The 26,204-nt window shown below is 45.4% G+C and overlaps 1 protein-coding gene across 1 annotated transcript in view; it reads left to right on the top strand.

Annotated features, from left to right (window-relative positions):
- The window catches only part of UBXN7 (UBX domain protein 7), a 26,500-nt gene extending 296 nt beyond the window's left edge, over positions 1–26,204 (top strand). The window contains exons 2-11 of the mRNA XM_041486864.1: positions 3,771–3,918; positions 6,023–6,090; positions 8,877–8,942; positions 10,947–11,059; positions 16,683–16,829; positions 17,225–17,315; positions 18,341–18,468; positions 18,837–19,230; positions 19,677–19,756; positions 21,321–26,204. Coding sequence (XP_041342798.1) covers positions 3,771–3,918; positions 6,023–6,090; positions 8,877–8,942; positions 10,947–11,059; positions 16,683–16,829; positions 17,225–17,315; positions 18,341–18,468; positions 18,837–19,230; positions 19,677–19,756; positions 21,321–21,482 — 1,397 coding nt within the window. The 3' untranslated portion in view covers positions 21,483–26,204. The remainder of the gene's footprint in view (positions 1–3,770; positions 3,919–6,022; positions 6,091–8,876; positions 8,943–10,946; positions 11,060–16,682; positions 16,830–17,224; positions 17,316–18,340; positions 18,469–18,836; positions 19,231–19,676; positions 19,757–21,320) is intronic.

Below are 26,204 nucleotides of genomic sequence, written 5' to 3'. Positions count from 1 at the left end.
GGGGCGCCGGCGGTGCCGGGGCCCGTCCGCGGGCGCGCCCCGGGGCCGCCCGACGCGGCGGGGCTGCCCCGGGCCGGCCCCGCTCCCTGCGCGGCGCAGAGCTCGCCTCCCTTTGAGCGGCGGCTCGGGGGCTCCGCTCGGTTGTTTCCCGGCGGCGCGGGTGCCCGTCCTGCTCCCTCCTGCCTCTGCGCTCCGCCCCGGCGGCCGCTTCCCGCTCCCGCGGGTGGCTCTGACGGCCGGGAGGGACCCGGCAGCTGAGCCCCGAGCCCGCCTTTGAAAAAGCAGAAATATCCCATAGCGCGGGCGGCTCGAGTTGGCGCGCGGGGAGAGCTGATCGCTTTTCCGTGGAAGTTCGCGACAGGTGACAGCTCCTGCTTCAGATTGTGTGCTTGGAGCTCTTGACCCACTTTGTGTTTAATCTGCCTCGCCGCAGTTACCCCTGACTGAGGGCTTTGCATGTCAGATGCCGCAGGAGTGGTTAATAAGATGTGTCAACTAAAGAGCCAAAGGGAAGTGAAACTGCTCTAATTCGGTTGTCCAGACCAGCTCCGTTTCAGATTGTGTCCCTGTACTTGGACACACTCAAATCCTTAACAGGATGTAAACAGGGAAATTATTGATCGCTCAGCTATTCCTAAAGAGTCTTTATAGAATAAGCCTTTTAAACAAAAAGAACCTACAGCAATTATATTTTCAGTAATATGTGCCTGTATGGGAGATATTTGCTAAAACCTGAGCCAGAACAGGCAGAGCTGTGCTGGTTTCTTCCTCCTGACACCTTTTATGTTTAGACACGTTTTATGCTCAACACAAGAGAACCCCTCTATGCTTTCAAAATTGAAAAAGAAATAGCCTGCTGGGCTTCAGCCATCCACTATTTAGTGGAGTTTTGAAGTTTTGTTTTTACCTTTAACAGAATTTAAGGTTCCATCTAGGAGTGTGTGGAGCTTGTCTGGCTGATGCTGCTGTGGTGTGCCAGGTGCTCATATCTCAGTGCTTTGTGTTAGTAGCTTTTTCAGCTCGGAGTTGTAAGCGTATGCAGTCACTCCTTTCTGTGGGGAAAAGGCTGAGGGAATGCTCTGCAGCATCAGGGATGAGGAGAAACAGTCATTGACACTTTTCTTTGATCCTGATGGCAGAATTGTGTTTCTTTGGTGCTCTCGTTCAGGAAAGTACTGCTGAGAGAATGTAACTCCTGTGTGTCTTGATGCCTTAATTTCAGTTTTCATGTTTTCCAGATTCTGTTCTGCATTAGTGTGAACTTCACATAAAGTGTTAGCAAGTTCTCCTCACAGTTTAGTCAGACAAAACAATCCTTTTTCCAGCCCCAGAATCAAGGTCACCATTGCAGCTTCAACCCCAAAATGTATAAACAGTGAATTGAGGAGAGCAGACTGAGAGGGTGGGACTTCATAACCTGGAGCTGGAATTGGACAATTAACCCCAATATGGAAATGGACCAAAACTTAAAAACATATGAAAACTAGTGACCCTCATCCATCTTGGGTGTAGCCACAGCCAGGCTCCTGTACTGCCCAAGGTGTGTCCTTTGAAGGCCTTTTAATAAATCCCTACTTTATTCCTTTAACTCTGCCTTGCCTCTGTTCTAGGTAGCCTCTCAAGGCATCAGTCTTCCCCAAGGAAATGATGGGATAGCTGTGAAATTTGCTTTGAAACTTGACAAATATTTAGAATTTTCTGTTTTGCAGCACGAGGACTGAAAGCTTTGATATGCTGGCCCTTCCCTCAGGAATGATGAGGAATCAGTGAAGGCACTTGCTGTATCAGTGTCTCTTTAAATCATAGCAGAGGGTTGAATTATCATTTTTCTTCCAGTTCTTGCAAATGAATGGCTTTGCATGACTCTGCAGGGAGGTGTGGGGTGTTTGTGTTCCAGGCTCACAGGTGTGGTTTTATTGCTACAGTTAACATTGAAAAGTGCTGAAAAATGCCAAAAAAATAGTTTGAGTGAAGAACCTGAACTTCTCGTTAGTTTTTTGGGATGTCACTAGTTTTTATTTTGCACTTTCTTTAGCTCAGTTAAGGTCTTAAAAATACAGCTGCCTGTCATGCCAGCGTGCTTGTTGTGGCAGGTTGGGTGTTTTGGGAAACCAGTTCCCTCAGTCAGTTTGGCTTTCTCCGTGGTTTGATGTGCAGGTTGTTTAGAACTGATTGATCTCCGTAGTTTCAAAGTGTATTCTGTGTTCAAACCTGAGCTTCTTGAGTCTTTCCCAGAAAATCTGAGAAATGTCTGAATATGTTTTGCCCATACTGATGTTGTCTGTGAGCCTGGTTTTGTGCACAGTGTTGTTGTCATTTTGGTGACTTGCTGTGAACTTAGGAAGAATTCCTACAGATCCCAAAGCTGCTCCCAGACTGGTTCAGCTGCATTTTACCACTCTTCCTCTCTACCAACCTTTCTAAAGGAAAATCAGCTCTTTGGCAGTCCACCACCTATGGAGAAGGTGCTGTAAAGAGTTGGTTTGCAGGAGAGCTTCTTTTCCTGAGGGAACTTCTGCTGATGGGATGGTTTTTGAGGAGAGGTTGGGACATAGAGGCTGATCCTTTGAGGAAAGACTTACAGGTGATGTTAGGAACTGTTGCTTCATCTTGAGCAGCAATATCAAAACTGGGATTAATTGCACTTTAGGTGTTCAAAGGCAGTCTGGACAGGGCCTGAAGCATCCTGGGGTAGTGGAAGGTGTCTCTGCCCATGGCAGGGTGTAGAACTGGATGAGCTTTAAGCTCCCTTCCAGCCCAAACTGTTCCATGATTCTGTGATTTGAATAAATGTTAGTCATTATACAAAATACTCTGTAGAAAAGTATTACTTTCTCCCTCTTGGCTGCTTTTTTTCCCCCTTCTTACATAAACTGAGCTTCTGCTGGTTTGATTTTGCCTTTCAGCAGAATCAGTAAATCAGAGTGTCTTTTCTTTCCTTTCTAAATGTCTGTTACAAGTGGATAAAAATTTTAGCAGCTGATTTAATATTCTTCCTGTTAAAATGTTAAGTCAGGTTTTCATTTTTCTTTGTGTATGCCTGCTTGTGTTGGAAAATCCATAGAATTGTGGAATGGTTTGGCTTGGAAGGGACTTTAAAACTTATCTTGTTCTACCTGCTGTGATGGTCAGGGACACCTTCCACTGTCCCAGGGCGCTCCAAGTCTGGCCTTGCACACTTCCAGGGATGGGGCAGCCACAGCTTCTCTGGGCACCCTGTGCCAGGGCCTCCCCACCCTCACAGGGAAGGATTTCTCCCCAGTATCCCATCCAACCCTGCCCTCTATCCGTGTGCACCATTCCCCCTTGCCTGTCCCTCCATCCCTTGTCCCATGTCCTCACCAGCTCTCCTGGAACCCCTTTAGACACTTGGAAGAGGCTCTAAAGTCTCCCTGGAGCCTTCTCTTCTCCAGGTGAGCACCCCCAACTCTCCCAGCCTGGCTCCAGCCCTCACAGCACCTTTGTGGTCTCCTCTGGACTCATTCCAACAGGTCCATGTACCAGGAAGATGTCTGACCTCTAGAAGGAAGTCCAGATCATGCTAAAACCCCTCCTCTAGGTTTTCAGTTGCTGACAGGAAGAAGCCTGGCAGTCCTGAGTGCAAGCATTCCCTTCCCCCTGAGCTGTGTATGTTTGTCTCCTTTCACAGTTGTGCTTCAGGGATAAATGGCAGCTGATGAACTGTTCCTCCTAATTAATAATGCTTTGAGAGAGAAAGCTGTTCTGGGCGCTTCCAGTCAAAACGCTGTGATTTCCCTTTGGCATTCCAGGTGCCAGTGAAAGCGTGGGGAAGCACATGCTTGAAGCATGCAACAACAACCTGGAGATGGCTGTCACCATGTTCCTGGACGGAGGAGGGATAGCAGAGGAGCCCAGCACCAGCTCGGCAGCGGTGTCTGCTGCCCGCCCGCACCCCGAGTACGTACCCCGGGCACGGCTGTGCCAGCCTGGCCCGCTGATGGCACTGGGGTGGCACAACCAGGCAGCTGCCACGTCTCACCACAGCGCTGCACCCTGCTTTGGTCTTGGGCAATTGATTGCTCCAGTGTTCTGGTTTGTGGGTCTCAGGCACTTGAGGAGTTTTCTGGAGATTTCACCTGCTGTTTTTTACAAACAAAGCCCAAGTCATTAAAATAAGGATCCAGTAATAAGAGAGTCTTTCAGCAATCTTGCTTTATACTAATTTGGCAGTTAGAGAGTTCTCATGGTTTCATTCTTATAAATGCAGCCACCTTACTCCCATTTCATAAATTCATGGAATTTAAGGTTGGAAAAGACCTCTAAGATCACCAAGTCCAGCCATCAACCCAGCACCACCACCACGTTCACCACTAATCCGTGTCCCCAAGTGCCACATCCGTGGGTTTATTGAACTCCTCCAGGGATTGTGACTCCACCACTGCCCTGGGTAGCCTGTGCCAGTGCTTTACAACCCTTTCTGTGAAGAAATTTGCCATAATATCTAACATAAACCTCCCCTGGCACAACTTGAGGCCATTTTCTCTCATCCTGTCTCTCCTTACCTGGGAGAAGAGTGACTTGTGAGGATTTTATAGTGGTGGTTTAACCAGTTTGGCACTGGAAAGGCCAGGCCTGTTCACCAGTATGCAGAGGAATCAGCAACTTCAGCACCTTCATCAGTCTCTGACACATCAGATGCCTGCAAAGGGAAGAGAATTTCCACTTAAGCATGGCAGAGAGTCTCAGTGCTGCCTATTAATGTGACTACTTGAGATAAAGGGAGTATCTTGAGTGGTATAAATCACATCCATTAAATATGGTAAGTTAAACGTAAGCCAGGCTTTTGTCCTTATGAAAATCTTCCACTCTAGGAAAAATACAGCTGACTTAAAGAGGAAAATCCTCGCCCCTCATACTTCTGAAGCACATGTATAAATTTAAATTTAAATTATTCTTTTATTGCTAACCTTTATAGCTGATGTGAGGTGCCTTCCTACTTGAACTATTAAAATAAGTATATATGTTAGTGTTCTTATTTCTAGACAACTTTTGGCTCATCAGTGACTCCAAATTTTTCTTGGAATACTTTCTCCTTTATACTCAACACCCTCCAGGTGCTGATCAGCTCAGTGTTCCTCCTAGGACGAGAGAACAGTAAATGTGTAAATGGAGAGTAACTCGCTGCACAGAGCAATCAAAGATGTGGAGGGTAGGAGCAAGGTTAATGCTGACATCCTGAGTTACCTTTGACCTGCATGGTCAAGAGCTGCAAAGTGCACTCTTCACTCCTTGGAAGTCTGGGGGAAGAGGGAGTTCATAGACAGGATGTGGCAATGGATGAATCCTTCTGCTCATAGATCCATGGGCCAGGTGGCTGCACTGTTGTCACAGAGATGCTTGTGATTTCTTTGTGATTTCCTCTCTTCTCCTAATTGTAGTTTTGGATTACCTGTAAGTGTCTGCAAGTATCACTGACTGAGCTGTTGACATGTGAGGGAGCCCAGTTATGTAAGCCAAGAACTGCTTCAGAAATGGGGGGAAATGGCCATCTTCACCTGGTTTTCCTCCTGGAAAAGAGAGAGTGTGACTTTCAAGTGGAAGCAAAAAGTCTTCTGACAGACAAAAGCTGGTAATGAGGAAGATATTTTTTTCTGTGTAGCTAGCAAGGAAAGTAGGATGGCAAGTGGATTTAACATTTTTTGGTAAGGTTTTAAAAACATCCAAGTTCTGAAAGTTATTCAAGAACAAAAAATGTTTAGATATAGATTGACAGAGCCTGGGATCAAGTCACTCAGGGGTTTGTGTAATGTTTTATCAAAGGTCATCCATGCCATCTCTCAGTGCACAGGGTACCAGGTCCAGCAGCAGTGCCATGAGGGGGAGCAGATGCTCCCTCGAGATCCCACTTAATCCCAAAACTTCATTCTGTGCAGTGGTACAGCAGCACCTTTAACTGGTTCAAGTTGCAGGAGCCTTGGAGCACAATGAGATGTGGTTTGTACAATATTTGGAATATTATCATCTCTCTGATTTTTCTTTTTTGTTTCTTTTCCTTTGATAGGGATGAAGTACGAGCTCCAATTCCTCAAAAGCAGGAAATCTTAGTAGAGCCTGAGCCCTTGTTTGGAGGTAGGCTTGTGTTCTTATTTTGTTTCTGTTTTCTTTACCTTGAAGTGAGCTAAGTGACAAAAGAAAATCAAAACTTGTTGAATATGAAGAAATAACACCATTAGTACTGAAAACCTCACACACAAGGGGGATGCTTTATTCCCAGGGGTGCTAATTTGCTACACAAATCTTGTTTCATGAGACGTTGCGACGTGGCAGCCAATTAACTTAATTAAGTATACATCTGGGAGTCCAGAACTGTGGGGTGCTGCTGTGGAAATGTTTGAGATGCTGGGATGGAAGATGGATTCTTGGCTTGTCCTCTTGAAAATGAAGGGGACAAATGCCTGATGACAGATCAGAAAGAAGGGCTGAACTCTGTGATTGCTCATACCCTTCTCCATTTCTCATGCAGGAATTTAATTTGCTCTTTAAGCTGTGCTCTGCAGCTATTTTTCTTGTCTCTGTCCTTCTCATGTGGACCAGGTCATTTCTGGGCTGCCCTTTGCCATGTCAGATGGATTGAGAGCTTTGCCCTTTTCACCAAGGAAGACTGTGCAAGTGCTTGTCACTGCAGTGGTCTCACACCATGGGAAATGCTCTTTTCTGTCATTTAGCTCCTGTGTTAGAAAGGAGAAGGAGGCCAAGCTTCAGGTGTACCCTGGAACTGATTTTTTCTTGACTCTGTTTTTCAGCATCAGAGAGGTGTTTAGCCAGGATGTACAAGCTGAGGGTGGTACAGAGGGAGACACAATGCCAGGCAGTACAGGTGCACACCACTTCCCTTTTTGCTGGACTTGCACTGATAGCAATATTTGCTTTTCTAGTTTTAGTGCTTTTTAGCAATTTTTTTTCCTGTCTGTTTTGGGAGCTGAAAAACTTTGACTCCTTTAATATGCTTCAGTCCCATCAGAAAATGTTTATTCCTTAGGCAGAATATGAATCACTGAAATGGACTAACTTAGCTTCTACATACCAATGTGAGATGCATAAAGTGCCAGCAATTTGAAATACACACTTAATTTGCATTTGGGCAAAAAGGGAATGACGTACAAAGTATCTGCTTTCATTGAAGTGCTTTTGCACTTCTGTGAGCTTTGTTGATGTAGTTCCATGACATTCCCCTTGCTGCTGAAAGGCCACGCTGTCAGCAGCAGTGAAGCTGGACTCTGAACGTCTCAGCCATAAGATGCAGTGACATGAAAACAAGGACACGCTGTGTTTATCTAATCCTTGCACTTCCCATCCTACCTGGATTTTGGAAGTGGGGAGTTTAGTAGCAGAGGAGGGCAGTTCTGCAGCAGGAAATGTGCATCCAGAGGAAGATGCCCTGCTGATGCCTCTCTGAAGATAGAGGAGCTCTCTGCATTTTTCCTGTGTCCCAACAGCATTTTTGACAGAGATCTGTTCACTCCTGTGGGTTATTAGGATTCAGATGTGCTGATCCTAATGCTTGGTGTTCTTACACCTACCTGTTACACACTGATCTCAGTCACACTGCCACTGACCATGCTCTGACCTGGGTCAGTGATTTCCTCCTGGCACTGTCTGATCCAGCAGTGCCACTTGTGTTTCTGGCACAGAGCAGCCTGACAAAGTAGCTGAACCTGAAGAGATAATTGGTCTCAGCTCTAGGCTTACAGCAGGGGAGGTGGCAGTTTCTGTTTATAAGCTCAGGTTTTTTCCAGCTGAAGAGGTGACCCTGTGTATTTGTGCCCTGCTGGGTACATGGATCCCATCATTCAGTACAAAGGATCCTCCTGGATTGCTGAGAGCCTCTTCACCTGTGCTGCCTGGCAGGGACGTGCTGCTTTTGCTGAAGTGGTCCTTCAGTTGCTGTTCCAGCTGAGTTTAGGTTGTTCTCAGGTTGGCTTGTGCCTAAGTACTCAGGGTGAAGGAGACCTTATTCCCTGGAGATGAGAGGTGTTATTCCCCAGCACATCCCTTGTTCAGATTTGCTTTCTTTTTCCATGATTGGCTGTATTATCACATTTCCATTGGATATAGGTTGTATTTATCTTACTTTAATTTGTTTATTATTTATTATGTCTTGTAGCAATTGGGCTTTGAAAGTTCTGTCTTTCAGTTGATGGAAAAGGAGATAAATAGCTGGAATAATCTTGGCAGGCAATTCTGTTTTCCTTCCAAGTGCAGTGCTTGTGCTGTACCTTAGGACTTCAGTGGGACATGAGGATGCTATTTCTGGTACCTTCCTGGGCTCTCTGTGCAGCTGCAGATAAACAGTTCTGATGGTTTCCTTGCAAATAACTGGATCTACTGGAAGAGTGTGGCTGTTCAGTCCACCCAAGAAGTTGGGACAGGATCAGGATAGGAGTTTAGAAAAGAGTAGAAATGCATTGTCGAAAGAAGAAATGTGCTTCTTCATTAAAAAAATATATATACATTTATATAATGGAGTTTAACCTTTTGAAGTTTTTCATCCCCTTGAAGGCCTTGGGTAAAATCTTGACTGGAATTGTGACAAGGTGATGCTGTGACAGCACTGCCACTGAATGCTGAAGGGTCTTGGCAAGCCCATCAGAAGGGGCTTTAAGCCTCTCTGTATTGTTGATGCATGTTTTGTTTCTGGGCTAAGGTTTGCTGGAGGAAAGGATGTGTTAGGAAGTTGAATTTACAAATTACCTTCTGCCTATTTCCATCCATCTCCAGCCCTTCCCAATGACCTCTACTCCCACGCAGTCCCTGCCTGGGGTTCCTATTCTGTTTTCCTACATATGTGATGGAAAGTTCTCATATGCATTATTTTGATAATATACTTTTCAAATAATTCTTTAATTTTTTTAAAGCTCCTAAAAGGCGCAGACCTGCTCGCTCAATATTCGATGGCTTTCGGGATTTTCAGACAGAAACCAGTAAGTGTCTACAGATCAGTAAGCCTGATATTTTATTCTATTTTGTTACTTTTAATGCAAATAAGATGGAGAAATCATTCCTGTTGTAGGATAGGACAGCTTTCAGTTGTTGAAACATTTTTAAATTGCCAGTTGTGTAGCAGGATACATTATTAGAAGTATAGAATCATAGAATTATGATTAGCACGGTATATTCTGTCTGCTTTGGTGTTGCTAACTCTCAAAAAATCCCTTTTTCCTCTCTAGAGGGAGCTGAAAAGGGGGAAGAATCCTAACACCCAAGCAGAAATTAAATTAATCCACTGGATATTTCTTGGCTAGGCAGTGGACTTTCTGGAACTTGAATTACATTGGAGTAGCCCTGAGGCTCCTTGAGCACGAGGTTCTTGTGGCTTTAATTGCTGTTTGCCCTTGGCTGTTCATGCACAGAATCTCCAGGTGCCAAAGCACTGGCTGTTGTTTCACCCAGGAGGTGTCACAGAATGTGATTCTGTGACAGCACAGCACCAGGTGTTTCACATCTGAGTTATGGCTGTCGTGCTGATGTTGCTGGAGCGTTCCTGAGGTGGAACCACAGAATCAGGAAAGTTGGGAAAGTCTTCTGAGACTGAGTCCAACTGTTTTCCCAGCACTGCCAAGGCCACCACTGCCCCATGTCCCCAGGTGCCACATCCACATATCTGTTAAATCCCTGCCAGGGCTGGACAACCCTTTCCATGAAGAAATTGTCACTAATATCCAATCTCAGCTTCCCCTGGTATGACCTGAGGCTGTTTCCTCATCCTGTCACTGGTTACTGGGGTCCATGGACCATGTCCCACACAGTGAGGGGTTGGCTGCCAAACTGAAAACAGGTGTTGATAGTTACTTTCTTTCCCCTTTTCGAGTAATGAGGAACACAACAAGTATTGAAATCACTGGCAGCTTTGTAAGAGAAAATGCACCATGTACAGAATCAATACCCTTAATTTTTTTCTCACCATCTTCCAGCCTGGACTAGCAGAGGGTGTTCCAGCCTGTAGCAGGAGGGGGTGCAACTGACTGATCTTTAGGGTCTCTTCCAAACCAAACCACCCTGTGATTCCACTCTTAAGACATTTAGAGATGCCCAACATGTGAGAGATACACTGTGAGGGCTTATGGTGAAACTTTATCATGCTTTTTGGCAGAACTTGACAGGTGGACATCACCTGGCTGTCTCTGGAAAAGCAGCCCTGGCCATGAAATTCCAGATTATCTCCTGGTTCCCAGGGCTACTCCACAAGGATGCTTTATTCCCTGTGTGTCTGCTCAAGCATGGTTTTTATGCTTTGGCCCTTCCACAGTGGAAAATTTTTGGCCATGGCATAGTTATTGCCCATTTCAGCTGACCTGGTTCCATCAAATACATCATGTATCTGCTGTGATTCACCTTTATCGTCCATGGTCCTGTCTGAGCAGGAAATGTGTTCTGTATTGTTTCAGATGGAATCGATACTCTTTAAAAGAAACATCCAAAGAGATTTCTCCACGTAAACTAAATCTGTTTGTTTCTTTCTTTTCTGTGGGATTGCCCCACAGCCAACTAATGGAAACACTACAATAGAAATATTCCTTTTAAAAGTTATATTGCTACAATCTAGCACAGTTTCCCATTTGAAAGCATCACTGGGCACAAGTCATGGCTTTTTTTTGGTTCCTTTGTTTTCAAATATTGGTATGTGACCCCTCAGGTTTATTAAGATGTTGTTTAAAAGTGAAAGCACATGAGAAAGCTGAGGCAGGGAGGTTCAGCCCTTACACACCAGCTGATCTTGTTCAGTGGGGTCTAACCCTGGGACTCTGTAGGAGATACCCTGGGATTTGCACTCACTAGCTGCCCTAGCCCTGTTCTCCCCAAATCTCCTAGGAGCTGGAGAGAATTTCACCCCAGAAGCTCTGTGTTTGAGCATTTAGCCAGTGATGAATGCCCCTTGTGAGTGTGTGTAGTCTAACTGCTGTCCCTTTCCTCTTGGGGCTGTGCAGTCCGGCAGGAGCAGGAGCTCCGGAACGGAGGGGCGGTGGACAAGAAGCTGACGACGCTGGCAGATCTCTTCAGACCTCCCATTGACCTGATGCACAAAGGCAGCTTTGAAACGGTGAGGGCTCACCTCTGGGTGCAGAGGGGAGGGTGGCAGCATGGATCCATGGCTGGACAGTCAGGAGGTTGCAAAAGGCTGGGCAGTGATAAATATTTGATGGACTGCGTATGGGAATGTTGGTGATGTATTGAAGGACTTCACTGATGATGGTGTCACCTGGATTGGACCCATAAGGATCATCATGTCCAACTCCTCACCATGCAGACCACATTGTTTTGTGTTTCAGTCTCAGTGTGGCAAATCACATGTGGTGAAAGGCTTCAGTGAGCAAGGGAGGCTGGTCAGAATGGGAAAATTGCATCCCTTGAGCTGTCTCCATAGAGGATACAGAAAAAGCTGGAGTAAGATTGCTTTGGATAGATAGATGAGGGAGGACCTTGCAAGGGGCAGTGTGGTTTGCAGCACAGCCCTGCTCAGAAGCTCAGGTGGAGTTAACATGGCTGAGTGGCTTCTGATACCTGAGTGAGTAGAAGTATTTGAATGTGTCTTTGCTATCAAGCCACAGCTTCATCGTCAGTGGAGGTGTTCTATAAAATCACAGTGGTTGTCTTTTACTTCTGGTGGTTCTAGGGAAAGTATCCCAGAGATACAGGACACTGTCAGCTTTAAACAATCTCAGGTGTCACCTTCCCTGACTGTGTAGGCATGTGTGGATCTATCCCTAAATTGTTATGATGTGGATCAATGACTTAAGTAATGATTAGAGAACATGCAGATTGGTATATATTTTTGATTTTTGAGTCCGTAATTTCCAGATATTTTTCAGAAATTCCAGTTACTGCTAAACTTTCTCCTGGTCACCTTTGAATAGATGAGATTGATGATGGAAATTATCACTGTTTTTACTGCATGAGAATGCAAAGTAATGATTAAACGGTGCAATACAGTTGGAGAACCGACTGCACAAGTCTGCACAACTGACTGACTGAACAAAAATATTATTTACCTTGTTTTCACACGTGCCTTGACTGCTGTGCACAAGTGCTAGGGCACTGCTAGAGAGCTTTTGGTGAAACACTGTGTGCCTTTATGGAGTCTCCAGCTCTCATCCCATTACCCTCATCTCTCTTTTTATGTTTCCCAAATCACCAGGGAGCAGTTGCCTTGTCACTAACTCCTGTCTTTTGAGGGTGCCCTCCACAATCTCCTTAACAAAATTCCAGCTGTGAGAGGATGCTGGTAGAGAGCAGCAGTGTCCACCTTGGGAAGGAATTTTGTGCAGTGGGAGCAGAGGAGCAGTGGGAACAGAGGAGCAGAGGAGCAGCCTGAAGCAGGGTTTACTTTAAAAGATGTGTTTCAGGTCTTCCAGCTGATGGTGCTTGCTGAGCCTGGGGTCCAGAGCTGTGGGTGAAACTAGCAAATTGTGTTTAAAGGCACCAGTAAGGGGAATTCACATGGCAACAGCCAGTGCTGCTGCAGGAGCAGTCAGCAAGTGCCCTCTGAGCTCTGCTGTGGAGTTTGAGATGGGTGCTTGTCTTGCTGGAAACACATGAAGAGTTCAGCAGTGTTGATTGTGGCATCTGTCACAGTCAGAAGCAGTGTCAGAGAGTGAAATAATTGATTGATGGGTTTGTTTCTAAAGTTTCTGCGTTCTTATTCAGTCCTGAAAGGTAATTTAAAAAAGGGGGTGGGCTGGGTTTGGGGAAGGGGTTTGTGTATACTCACATTGCCCTGTTCTGTGCAGTGCCTGCACTCTAAAGACCTGCACACTTCCTGGTGTTGGCACTCACCTTGCTGTGTTCTTGTACCATTCCTTGTGCTGTGGGATACCCTTCATTTCACACTGATGCTCCTCAACTTCATTGCAATAAAACTCATCACGCCTTCTCACTGTGTTGGCCATTTCCCTTTGCATTTTACCTTTTCTGACTGCAAACTGCTCTACTGCTTCAGCCTGGGACGGTGTAAGGCCTCAGTGACCACAGTCTCCCAAAATTCATCTCTAGCAAGCTGCTGTTGGCTTCTCCCTTCTCTGTATGCTGAGATAAATGGATATAAACCATATGATAAAGCAGAGATGCTCATCACATTCCAGAGTATCAAAGACTAAATCCTGTCACTGTGATGCTCTTGTAGTTAAGCTTTGATCTAAGTGGGGTTTTCTTTCCAAGGTTGGTGTGTGGTGTGTTCCAGCCTCTGGAGGGGTGTGCAGGAACACTCTGCTGGGGTTGAGCCATGCACATTTATCAGAGAACCATTTAGGATTTAGGGCTTTGTTGGCAGGAGTGGTGACATCTGGTCTTACGTATCTTTGTTGCTCATCAGCTGTTGCTGCCCTTCGGGTACTTTAAGGTTGGTTTTTGATAGTAAGTACATGTAATTATCTTTAGTTTTTCCCAAGAAACCTCACTTTTCTTGAGTTACAAGGGAGCTTTGTTACCAATAAGGCCCAAAATGTTGCTGTTTCATTTAAACTTAGTAATACTGGCTTTAGGAATAGGTGAGGTTAACTCCATGGCAGAAAAATTTTTGCGTGTTGAATGACATTGTTTGGGGGTTTTTTATATGAAAAAGCATTGTGCTCCACATGCAGAACAGCTTATGATCACTGTACTTGTAAAGTTCAGTGTGTGACTGACTAAACTATTAGAGTTCTCCCATTAATGTGGGCTCTGTTAGTGAAATAAATAAATTGCACATCAAACATGTCTGCTATAGAAGAGTGTGGTTTTGTTCTCATCACAGGCTGCTTTCAAGAATTGCAGGTGTTCTCTCTGTGTACCTGTGATGTGAGAGATGACTGAATTTTGAGGGGGACACACCAAATTGACTTAACATGCACTTCTTGTGGGCAAGGATGGTTCTGGTGTGTGCAGTTCTGTGCTTAACACCCAGCAGGGTTTCAGTGAAGTGACTGAATGTCACATTGCAGAGTTTCAAGTCTGTCTGTATGATTTCTTTTTCCCATTTAACAGTAACCTTTTTTAGCTGCTCCCTGCTTTACAGCTGAGACTGAGGGTTTTTTTTTGTTTCTGCTTAAAAAGCAGCAATCATTTGGAAGCTGACCTGGTCACTGTATTGAAGTGGAGCGATTACCTGTGCATAAGGTGCTCCTGGCCTGGTTTGGTCAGCACAGCTGCAGGTACAGCTCAGGAGTGGCTGGGTGCTGAAAGGATCTGTGCCCTGATCCAGGTAGGAAGAAGAAGTGTGGCCCAAACAGGAGATTTCTTGTTTGATAATGTCCTGCTCTGACTCTCTGTCAGCTGTTATCTTCCCCACTGAGTCACACAAATGTCCGGAGAATCACAAGGTGCTGGCTCCACTTCCTTCTTCTCTCTGCTGCCTTGAAAGGATTGCATTTCAACAAAACTGAGCCAGCAGGAACCACCCCAACATTTCTAAACCATACATGTTCAGAGAAGTCAAATGAGAGGAAAACTTATTTTTAGTAATGCAGGAGCCAGAGTTACACAGAGAGATCCAGCACTGAGCATAAACCAGTTCTCACAGATTGTCTCACCAGGTTGCTGGTTTGCTGCCCTAAGTTGTAATGGTGAAGTATGTTGGGCAGAAAGGGTAAAAGCACACTTAGGACAGATTGGATTGGTTTGGGTGGTTTTTGCATCTGGCTCCACTGCTCTGCTCTCCAAGAGTGGCTGTCCTGTACTGCCCTGTCTGTGGCCTCTGTGAGTGCCTGCCACTGGCCTTTATACCTCAGAGGAGGAGTGGAATGGGAGGGGCACTTGGTGTTGGAAACAGAGGGTCTAAATCCACCAGATCCCAGCTTTTGGGATACACAGGCCAGCTCTTGAGCCTTCTCTTGTTGCTTGTCACTTACCAAAATAACCCTAATACAATATAATCTCCAAATCCAGAGTGTTTTTTCTCTTCACTCTGTTGTCCTTCCACCCCCTCAGAAGAAGCCCTTGAGCTGTGTAAGAGCTGTGTGTGTGAGAGAGCAGCAGTTTAACTGTGTCCTTTTAAATTTGAAATCCAAAACCTGCTTTTAGAAGGAAGTTAAAAGTATTTTCAAAAGCTCTGCCTGTTCTGCAGGTGAAAACTCAGTTTTGCTGATTTTCTTTGTGGAATTTCCCGCTTGCATCCTTCCAAGGCCCTCAGCTGGACAGAGTAGAGGTAGAGCCAGAGGTTTTCATTAATATTAAAAGATATACAGAGTGAGGGTAGAAGAATGAGATACACTTTCCAGTGTAATTTCTAATTATGTATTTTTGGGAGTGTTCTTTTAACAGACTGAGAACACAGGACTAAGGCAATCCAATTGACTTAAATAACATAAGGATTTTTGTTCCCTTTCGACTTGGGCAGCACCTCTAGGCCTCATCTCATACTGGTTTCTTAGAACTAATTCTCAAAATGCAGTTAGCACAAAACAAGTCCTTTAAATAAAAGCATGGCAATTATATTTGAGACCCTTGCCAGTTACTTAGGTGTCACCTTCCCCTCTTTTCTCACCTGGTGACCTGGGTGCTGGCAGTGTAAATTTAGTGGTAAGTAGTTAGTGTGAGGCCCCTTGTGGGAATAGACTATTCCATGCTTCTACCTTCATTTTTTTTTCCTTTGAGTAATACAAAAGCTGCCTCTGCAGGGCGCTTGGCTACCCAGAGTGACTTTGTAGGCTGAGATTCTTGCCTTGGTGAAGCTGAGTGTGTGGGGTTCACACGTCTGTCTGTCACACAGTGGACAGGCAGACTGTTCCAAACTGCTCTGGCTAAAATTCATTTCAAAAGTAAAAACTTTGGTTTGGGGAACAAAATAATGCCCAAACAGCAAAATCTTGCATAACATCCTCATTCCCCTAATTTTTTTTATTAAAAATAAATTCCTTTGAATTGCTTTGATTACCAGCAGGATGGTGAGCATAACTTTTAAAGTTTTTTTTTTGTAAAGCAAAGAGAGTTCCTATGCCAGTTCCAGTCTTTCCAGGTGGTAAGAGCATTCCTGCTGTTGATCTAGCCCTCTTTTTTTCAACAGGTATGACAGTTCAGCGATCAGAATTACATTCTTGATCAAACTCCTACCATTAACTTGCAACCAAGCAATCAGACAGTGCCAGCTTTGTGACTCAAACCAGTAAGATTTCTTCCTGCGCCTTCCTGTCTCCCTCCCCACTTGCAGTCTGGATAAGCAGCATCAAAAAAGGATGCCTAATTGGGCAGTTGGACAGTCACAGAGTAAAAAAAACTTGGAGAGAAAAAGAAAACACGCAGAGAAGGGGTCCTGTTGAATCAATGCAAGTCCTCTGTCAATTATGCAGCCTACTTAACTAGATGGTCCACGGGTTTATCTTCAGACTGAGCAGGTCTTTGTTGTCAGATCAGTGGGACTGACTACACTTTTCCCTGAATAAATACTTTATTCAGCATCACCGTGTGTGTCCCCACTCTGAGTTGCTTTTCCCACCCTGTGCTTGGCTTGTTGAAATCCAGCAGCTCTGTTCATCGATGTGATTCTGTAATTCAACCAGGCTCATTTAAAGCTGATCCTTCAGCCCTGCCTTCTGTTTTGTGGGTGCCTTTTCACTAGCTCTGTCCATCCTCCTCACTGTGAAGGGGTTTGGTGGAAGGTCTGGCAGTGGTAGAAGCCATCTCTGATCATTGCTGGCATCGGTGCTGTCTGGTCCTTCAGCCTGATCTGACCAAGCTTTTCCTTCTGCTTCCAGGCCAAGGAGTGTGGTCAGATGCAGAACAAGTGGCTCATGATAAACATTCAGAACGTGCAAGATTTCGCCTGCCAGTGCCTCAACCGTGACGTGTGGAGCAACGAGGCTGTGAAGAACATCATCAGGGACCACTTCATTTTTTGGCAGGTCAGAAATTGCCTGAGGATGAATGTGTGGCTAACATGGTGCCTTGATAGATGGGACAGTGGGAAAAAAATTGAATTATTTGGGAAAGATGGAATTGTCCAGGTGAACCTGCAGAAAAGGTGTGTTTCATGGATTGTATGTAGTTTATGGATGGAGATGGAATTCCTGGACATGCATTTGAAGGCATAAACTGCCTTTCACTTGTGCAATCCAGATATTACCATGTAGTTTCTAATACGTGGAGAGCTAGAGGCTTAATTCCAGCTTGTCAGAGTTACTGACAACTGTGTGTACCATTTGCAGTTTATACTGTAGAAGAGAGAAAAACTCTGCATTTTCAAGGTACAGATTGTTTGTGTTCCCTCTCCAGCCACTAATTTTGCCCATTTTTGTAGGTGTACCACGACAGCGAGGAAGGACAGCGGTACATACAGTTTTATAAATTAGCAGACTTCCCTTATGTCTCCATCCTGGATCCCAGGACAGGTAAGACAAGTGGCAGCTGCTTTGCCTGGAGTTATCCACGGCAAGCACTGACAGTTGCAGGCTGGAATTCCACTTCAGGTTGTGTTACACTTGGCTGAAGAATCTCTTCAGGACTGACTCAGCATGTTCCCAGAGGAACTAAGGGAATTAAACACCCAAAACTTGCAGAAATTTTGTGTATTTGAAGCTTGGCAAGTATTTTGCTTAGAAAGTGAAAATAGTTCCATCTGGTGGAAAAACTCTGAATTCTTTTTTTTTAAGTCTTTCAAAAGCTTCTTGAAATCATGTGATGAATAACTACAATATTTGTAATTGCTACATGAATCTGCTTTCTGCTCCTCCCACAGAGCTTTGTGAGGCTCAGCAATGACTTTAAATTGCTTCTTAATTTTGAAATACCATTTCAGCTTTGAGTTTTTGTTTTGTTTTCCTTGTTTTTTACCTGAACAATCAAACCTCTCCCTCTTCCTCCAGCTCTTTCAAAGTTGTTGCTTTTTCTTTTGTATCCAGCAGCTTCTTTTATCATCATATAATGCAGCTGCCTGGTTATGTAACGTTGGTCTGGTCTCCTGTTTCTAAGGTCTGAAGTGATAGAGATGAGACCTCTGAGTAGCTGACTTAAACCACCCAAAAATACATACAATTTTTAATATTGCAGCTGGAGTTAGAATACTCTTCTTAGCACTTTCCTTCTAGGAACAGATGCTGGGGGTTAGAATCAATTTCGCAAGAATGAAGAAATGCTTGTTCATAAACTCAGTGGTTTTGTTTTGAGGTCAAATTCACCATTCTGTGCTCACGTTCCCATAGGTTAAAAGAAAAGAATGGAAATAAACTGTGTCTGTATCCATGTCTGTCCCTTTTCAGGGGAGTGGAAGGAGGAAGCTCCATAATTATCAGGTGGTAGCCTGTGGGAAGCTGCAGTTCCTCAAACAGGGACTCTTGCAGCAGTGAGTTGGTGTGTTTGACCACTAAACTACGGCGTTTTGCTGAAATTTTGTTTGATGCCACCTTTTGTTCCCTAGGCCAGAAGCTCGTGGAGTGGCACCAGTTAGATGTGACTTCTTTCCTGGACCAAGTGACCGGGTTCCTGAGCGAGCACGGCCAGCTGGACGGCCACTCCAGCAGCCCTCCCCAGAAATGCTCCCGCTCAGTAAGTGTGAGGCTCCTCAGCCTGGAGGAACACTCTGACCTGTGCTGGTCCAGCTCTCCTGTTTTCCCAGACAGACTCAAGGAGTTAGTGCAAGGGCATGCAGAAACTCAGCGTGCCAGGGAATGCCTTCTCCCAGGGTCACTGTTTGTGATTTTGGCACTTGGTTTGGATTTAGCAGTCAGAGTGTGAAAGGAATATTGATTACTCCATGCAGAACTCTGAGGAGAAGCCATTAATTACATACTAGCTTTCCCTGCTGTGCATTCCTGACAGGCTTAGTGGCTTCCCTTTTGGAAGACTGATGTCCTTTTGGTTTTCAGTACATCTTTGCAGGCAGTTGTGATGTGTGTGTTGTCTGCATCCCACAGGAGAGTCTGATCGATGCCAGTGAGGACAGCCAGCTGGAAGCTGCCATCAGAGCCTCGCTGCAGGAGACCCATTTTGATTCCTCACAGGCCAAGCAGGAGAGCCGGTCGGACGAGGAGTCGGAGTCGGAGCTTTTTTCTGGAAGCGAGGAGTTTATTTCTGTTTGTGGATCTGAGGAGGAGGAGGACACAGAGATTCCAGCCAAGCTGAGGAAGTCTCCACACAAGGACTTGGGGTATAAAAAAGAGGAGAGTCGGAGGCCTCAGCCTGAGCCCTCTGCAAGGACTGAGCCTGGGACAGCATCAAACCACAGAGTCCTGCCCTGCATCGATGCAGGGGCACTGGAGGAGTCACCTGACAAGCCTGAAAGTACCTTCCGGGGCCTGGATGTGAATGGTAAGTGCCCCTTTTTAGTGCTTTTCTTGTGGCTTTTTTGCCTGAAACTGTTCATAAGCTGCCAACCTGCTTTCATCCCTTCCTTTAAAAATCCCCTCTGATTTCCTACCTCCTTGCCAGCAGACATGTGAGTGATTCAAGGGCAGCTGTGCCCCAGCCTGCAGAGCCCTCTGGGTTCCCTGGCTCGTGTCCTGCCCAGGAGTAAAATCCACTCTGGTGTAGCACAGGTGCTCTGGGCACTCTGGCTGGGGTCAGTCACTGCTGCTTTGGAAGAGTCCTGAGCCTCATGTGTGTATTTGAGCATTGTGGTAGAAATTTATCTCCACAGGCTGGAGCCTTGAGTTTGTCTCCAGTCTCTCACCCTGCTGTGCTGTCCCACCTAAAATCTACCCAGGAGCTCAACTCAGCTGCCCTGGTGTTAACTTGTGATAAATTCCTTTGTGTAGGACCAAAGGCACAGCTGATGCTGAGGTATCCAGATGGAAAGAGGGAACAAGTTTCACTGCCTGAACAAGCTAAACTTCTGGTGAGTGGACTTAATGGGAATCCTTGTCTAAGTAGAGGAAGGATGAAGCTGGGGAGACACTGTGGAAATCAAATCTAGTGGGAGAGGTGTATCCAGGGAGTGCTTGCACTGTGTTCCACATCATTCCTCTCTGGTAACTGCTGGCTCTGTGTGTCTCCACTGCAGCTTGGGGTTTGGGTACACTCCAGTGTCTTCCTCAATCCCCACACTGCTCATTTCCATTATAAAATGACTCTAAATGGCTTTTACATTAATCGTTAATTACCATAAAATGCTCTCAGCTTTCTCATGTTTCTAAAAGTTGTTGGTTCCCATGGTAAAATCAAAGGCAAAATTCCTCATTCTCCATGTCTCCCATCATACTTCCACCCTCCCTTCTGGACATGGATGTTGGAGCAGACTTTGGAGGAAGTTCTCCCAAAACAAATGTATTACAGAATGTGGTGGTTTTGCATGGCAGGTAGAATTTTGGTCAATTACTGTGCCTCACATGTGTCTCAGCTGTGCTTTGTGCTCCTGATCTTGGAGAAGTCCATGTGAATGGCATTTCCATCAAAATTTTCCAGGTGCTTAACTGGGAGCAGAGTGTAAAGAGGTTACTGTGCTCCTGTTTGCCATGAGTTTTCAGGAGACAGTGGCCAGTCAAGCTCATTTAAATGTAGTCAGTCTAACAGCTGGAGTCACAGGGAAGGCAAAAGCACACCTCATCAGAAGGATTTTGTGTAGGTTTGGGAGAAAAGTGTCTGTCCCTTACAGAAAATGGGGCTATTGCCTAGCCAGCAGCTCTGGGAATGTACAGTATCTTCAGCCCATGTTCTCATCCTTGACTCTTCTGCTTGAAAATAAAAGGAAAAAAAGTTTGACTGCCTTTTGAATGCAGCTTGTTAAGTAAATTTGCATATATTATTAGACATGTGACACTTTTGAATACTTAAGCAATTCATTTAGGCAGTACAAAAGTGGAATATTGAAATAAATCCTGACTTTTGGTTTGGCTCCTTTTATTGACTGTGGAAGTTGAAGGAAATTTAACTCAGCATATGATTTCCCTTCTGCTCTACAGTCAGCAGAGAAATTTAGCTGAGTCAAGGTTTGTGGGTAAAGACATCTTCTGGTTGCAGAGCTGAACAAGCAGCATTTGTGCTCATCTCATGTGATCTTGTGGAGCCTTTCAGTCAGATCCAGATTGAGTCTCAGGTGTTTCTTTGTGAGCATCATTTCCATACTGATTTTTTTCAGCCTTTAGTTGCTTCCATTTTAAAGCTGACCAGAACTAGCAAAAGAAATTGCTTAAGGAGACAGTTGCACTTCAGGAGTTTTAACTCCCTGACGCTGGTTTTAAAAATGCTTTATTTTTATTTTTAATCATTGTGTTGTTATTGACAAAGCACTGGCTTCCTTACACACATTATTTCCAGGAGGTGCTTATGCTTCCAGTATTACCATGATGCCCTTTCTTTCCCTCTAGAAAAGAAAAAAAAAAAAGGCAACACTTTTTAAAGGGAAACAGGATTTGTTCCCATTCTGACTTCTGTGACACTGGCTTGCCTTCCTTTCTCCCCAGGCTCTTGTGAAACACGTGCAGTCCAAAGGATACCCCAACGAGCGCTTTGAACTGCTCACCAACTTCCCTCGGAGGAAACTCTCCCACCTGGACTATGAGATCACGTTACAGGAGGCAGGCCTGTGTCCTCAAGAGACTGTCTTTGTGCAGGAAAGGAATTAGCACTGTGGCCTGAGTTCTCCCAGCCTTCCTCCCTCTCCTCTTTGCCTGGGACAGGAGTCGTTAAATATGCAGTTAAGGGTCGTGGGATTGCAGTGCTGGAATCAGGCAGCTGGCTGGCCCTTCCTTCTCCCTCCTCCTCTCTCTCCCTCCCTTCTCCCTCTCTAGTGACCAAATGAGAGTGCTCAGAGTTTTATTTTCTTCCTCAGCTGCAGAGAGCATTGGGAAGAACATCTTTCCTCTGCTTTCCTGGAATAAAGTAAAACGGTGATCTGTGAATCCAGCGTGCTGGAGCTTGGAGTGGCCATAATACACAAACCCTTCTCGCTGCTATTCTTAAATCTGTTTTGTTTAATTTATTTTTGAAAAGAGTGTGTGATGAGGCATGGAGGCATCTCTCTGTAGGGAGAGGGCATAACCTTCAGGACAGTCTTTCCTTTGTTTGGATTCCCTACACAAAAGGTCTCTCTTAACCTTCCAGCCTTCTCTTATCCAGCACTCTGGTTTTGGAAAGGAGTTGGGTTGAGCCATGCTAAAATGCTCTGCTCCATCTAATTAAAAGGCTTCTAGATTGCCTGCACGTTTTCCTCCTGCTTTAAATTGCCAGTGGACCTAATAAGAAAACCAGCCAACCCCCCAGAAATCCAGCTGTGCTCCATATGGGACTGAGTGCTTGGCCCAGAGGGAAAGCTGTGAGTCCAGTGCTGGAGCAGAGCCAGCTCCTTGGAGGGGGTGGGTGGGTTATCCATGTTCTCTTCCCAGCATCCTCAAAGTGTCTCCTTACTTGCTCTCAGGATTTTGCAAATAACAAGGGTACTGTAAAGGTTTTGGATTCTCTGAACACACCTGCCACAGAGACCTTTGGCTTTTTTCTTTTTTTCTAGGAGTGAGTGGCATTACAGGGGTTTTACAGCACTGGCAGCATTGAGCATCAATTAATGCTTCATAAAACACTTCCCAGCCTGGTGGCTTGAATTCCCTGGGATGATTTTTGTTCTATTTCTGTGTTCATCTACTGTCACTTACCTCTAAATTTGGAGGGCTGCATGGAAGGCTGCTCCTTGGTGCAGGCTTTCCTTTCAGCTCTGGAAGCTGGCACCACAAGGCAGTTGCCTGGTTTTCCTCCAGTGTCTTCTCTAGACATGGAGCTCTTGGCCAGTTGGTGTTTCAGCAGATGTTCCAGTGGGACAGGAGTTAACTGGCACAGCCCTCAGCACAGTGTGGTGGATTTGTGTATTTACAGCTAAAAACTCAGTTTAATGTGGTCTTCAATCACTGAGGAGGAAGGCACGTGGGACCTGGCATAACTGCTGACTTTTTCTGCCTCTCTCAGATGATTGTCTTTATTAAAGACTTCAGTAGTCAGAAATTTACATATTCCAGTTTTTCAAGATATTTTGCCTTTGATTTCATACTAGCATCTGTACTTTGAAACCTTTAAATGCAAGAAATCACAGAAAATGTCTGGCATTCCCCATGAAAACTTCAGCTCACAGCTGTCTCCTGCTCCTAATTGAGGTTTGACATGTAATCATGCAGTTGTAGAAGTTGATTTCCCTTTCTGCTGCAGGATGTAGTGTCAGGAAAGCAGAGTCTCATCTCAGTTTCCTGACCAGTGGTTGATGTGACACCAGTTGTCATCTTTGGTTTGTAAAGATCCCCAGGTGTGGGGCTGCTCCCAGCGTGGGGAAGTGAGGGGGGATCTCGTGTTTGGCCTGTGGAGCAGCAGTGGCACCTCTAGGACTGAAGGATCCTTTAGTTCCTGGATATCCAGATCCCTAACCCACATTTCCATGTAGACCTACAGCTCCTGAAGCAGCTCCAGCTGTCTGGTTGGAATAACAAGTCCCAGGTGTGCTTTATTGGCACCTTCCCTCCCCTGCCCCTCCTGGGCCTGTGTGTGGGGCTGGGCTGAGCTCTGTGATGAGACCAGGAATTGCTCAAACAGGGAAAAGAAGATAGGGAAGTTGAACATTGACACTGAAAATGGCATTTTCTCGTGGTTTCTAAGAGTTTGTTCTGTTCCAGGAAACTGGCTTGGATTTTTTGTATCTGTCTCACAGTGTGGTTTTTTCTCTCACCTTTCTTTTGGTTTGCTTTGAGAGCAAGAAACAAAGTTTTTAAGGAATACATATTCCTGCATGTGGCTCTTTGTTCATTCCTCTCTCTCTCCTTCCCAACCAAACAAACCCAGTGACACACATCAGCTGTGCTGTGGGGGCTGAAAGCTGATGAGAAACTGCACCAACCAGGCTACAACCTCTTCAGCTCTTCATCCCTTTGGAGGAATGTGTTTTGCTGGCCTGAGGAATGTGGTTGAAAACACAAATCAAGTCCTGCCTGGGACAGGACAGCTCGTGGCAGTGAAGGTGATGGGTTGGGCAATGTTTAAAGAGCCTTTGAAGAGTCACTTCTAGATGTGAAATCTGAACCTCAAATTGCCTTTGCTGGAAAAAATGTGTTAAATTTGGTTGGGAAATACGATGTTGAGCTGTGAAGGACAGAGGAAACCAATCCTTCAAAAGCTGTGGTTTGTGGCTTCCTGTGAGTGTCCCTGGGTCAGGATTTGCTGCAAGGGCTGGTAGGCAGCACAGGAGCAGCAGTGCATGGAGGCAGTGCAGGTTTTTCTGAGTGGAGAGCTGTCAGGGGTGTTGTGTTGGAAGCTGGAGCTCCTTGCTGCTGGTGGAGATGTTCCCTTTGCTGTGCTCTTCATCTAACACAGCTCTGTTTTGGGATGTAGAACACATCCCATTTGGTCACGACCAGGATCCTGGAACAGAAGGGGAAACAAGCTCTGCCTCTCCCTGCCAGGTGCAGCTGACACATTCACTTCCCACTTCAGAGGAATACAGAAGGATTTTGGATCTTTCTGATGCTGCATGGTCTTAAGTCAAGCTGACTGACTCACAGCATTCCCCACTGACCTAAAAAGGACAGGTGGAAGCTGGGCCAAACATGTCTGGCCATACTTGTGTTATTTTCTTTAGGCTTTGAACCAAGGTCTGTGACTTTTATGATTTCTGACATTCATGGACTGCAGTGCGTTGCTTTTCCTGCTAAATCAGTTCAGTTAACACCACTGATCTTAGAGGAATGTCAGGATCTGCAGGTGGCCTTGTAGATACAGTTTTCTGTAAAAGGCATCCAGATGTACCATTATTCCTAAGTAGATCTAAACAGGAATTTTCCATCAGCTCTTTCCAGAGCTCCCTGACCTTCTCCTCACTCTGAGGGGAAGTGACACGTCTCCTTTGTCCAGCTTGTGTTTCACAGGGTCCACGTCCTTCAGCTGATTTGTACACTCAGCTTGCCCTGGCACTGGTGCTGAAGTTTGTACCTTTGCAGAAAAACGGGGTTTGGTGCAGGTTTTAGTAACTCAGCCTCTCTGCTGAAGGGTCTCAAATTCCTGTTCCTGCCAGAGCTTCACTGGCACTCGGGCAACAAGGGCTAAATTAAAACCAGTTTTCTTTTGGGGGCAGGGCAGCATTTGGGCTGTTTGTCAGGTAGCAAACACTGCAGAGATGCTTGAAACGTGGTGGTTTTTTGGTAAACCACATAAAAACAAAATATGAACATAGGGACCTGTGTAGGAATGTCTGTGTGAACAGGAAGATCTGTATCATTTCAGGGCCTCATCACTTCATTTTTATTCCTTTTCAGTTTGTGCTAAATGTCACTATTTTCTTCTGGTTTAATCCCTGTTTAGTGAAGTTGATAAAACAGGCAGTCTGGTCCTTCAGGCAGTCTGATCTCCAAGTCTGGTCCAAGAGGAGAAGGGGTAGCAGAGTTGTGCTTTAGGTGGGTGAAGGGCAAAGCTGCTGCCCTTAGGGATCGGCTGTGCCTCATCTGGCTGTTCCCACAGGCTCAAATCCAGCCTCTGCTCTCCCTCACCCTGTCTATTTATTTATTTTCACAAGTGATTTCCTATAAGTGGAACAGCTCCTGTTTCAAAGGCAGCACAAACTGGTGCTGAGCCCTGTGCTGGCTGCGTTGTTGGAAGCACCCACAGGCCTGTGTGCATTTGGAGCTGGTGAGGTTAATGGATGCCCTTTCTGTGCTGACTTTTTTTCCTGTCTCCTCTTGTCCTTGGGATGCTTGGTGTCTGTGCAGTCCCAGCAAACAGAGCCATATCTATTTACACCCACAGGGCTTCAGTCAGAGACTGCTGCACCTGACAGCAGTGCCTCGACCTGCCTCGGGTCATCCACTGTGTTCCATGGGCACCTTGGGAGGGAGGACAGAAATTGGGGATTTGGTCACTGACAGATCACTGGGAGTGTCTGCAGTGAGGGAAAAGTCACTTTGTAACTGCTTGTGAAATGGTGCCCAGATTGGAGGTGTGGAACTGAAACTGTGTGGAGCAGGGGATGAGGTGCTATTTTTATAGACCAGATTTATATGAAGAACATCTGGGTAAAACTCAACTCAGAGACACCAGACTCTAGGACAGATGATTTTTTTTAAAAATGAGGCTGTTTCCTGGAACTGGGGAACATCCAGTTTCTAAGGGACAGCTTTTCACAATGGTCAGTTTATTCAATAATTGCAACTTCACATGGGAGGAGGGAGAGGATTAATTTGGAAGTTTTCAGCTCACTGTGCTGGGAGGGACCAAACTCAAGGAAACCTCTGATCTATATACACAACTGCTGCATTTTTTATAAATATATGTAAATGTCCTATTGTAATATTTGATCCTGGAAATAAAACAAACTGTTTTCAGTA

This window comes from Pyrgilauda ruficollis, unplaced genomic scaffold (assembly GCF_017590135.1).
Source record: "Pyrgilauda ruficollis isolate IOZ18807 unplaced genomic scaffold, ASM1759013v1 scaffold79, whole genome shotgun sequence".
Classification (NCBI taxonomy): domain Eukaryota; kingdom Metazoa; phylum Chordata; class Aves; order Passeriformes; family Passeridae; genus Pyrgilauda; species Pyrgilauda ruficollis.
This window is presented reverse-complemented; position numbering and strand designations above follow the sequence as displayed.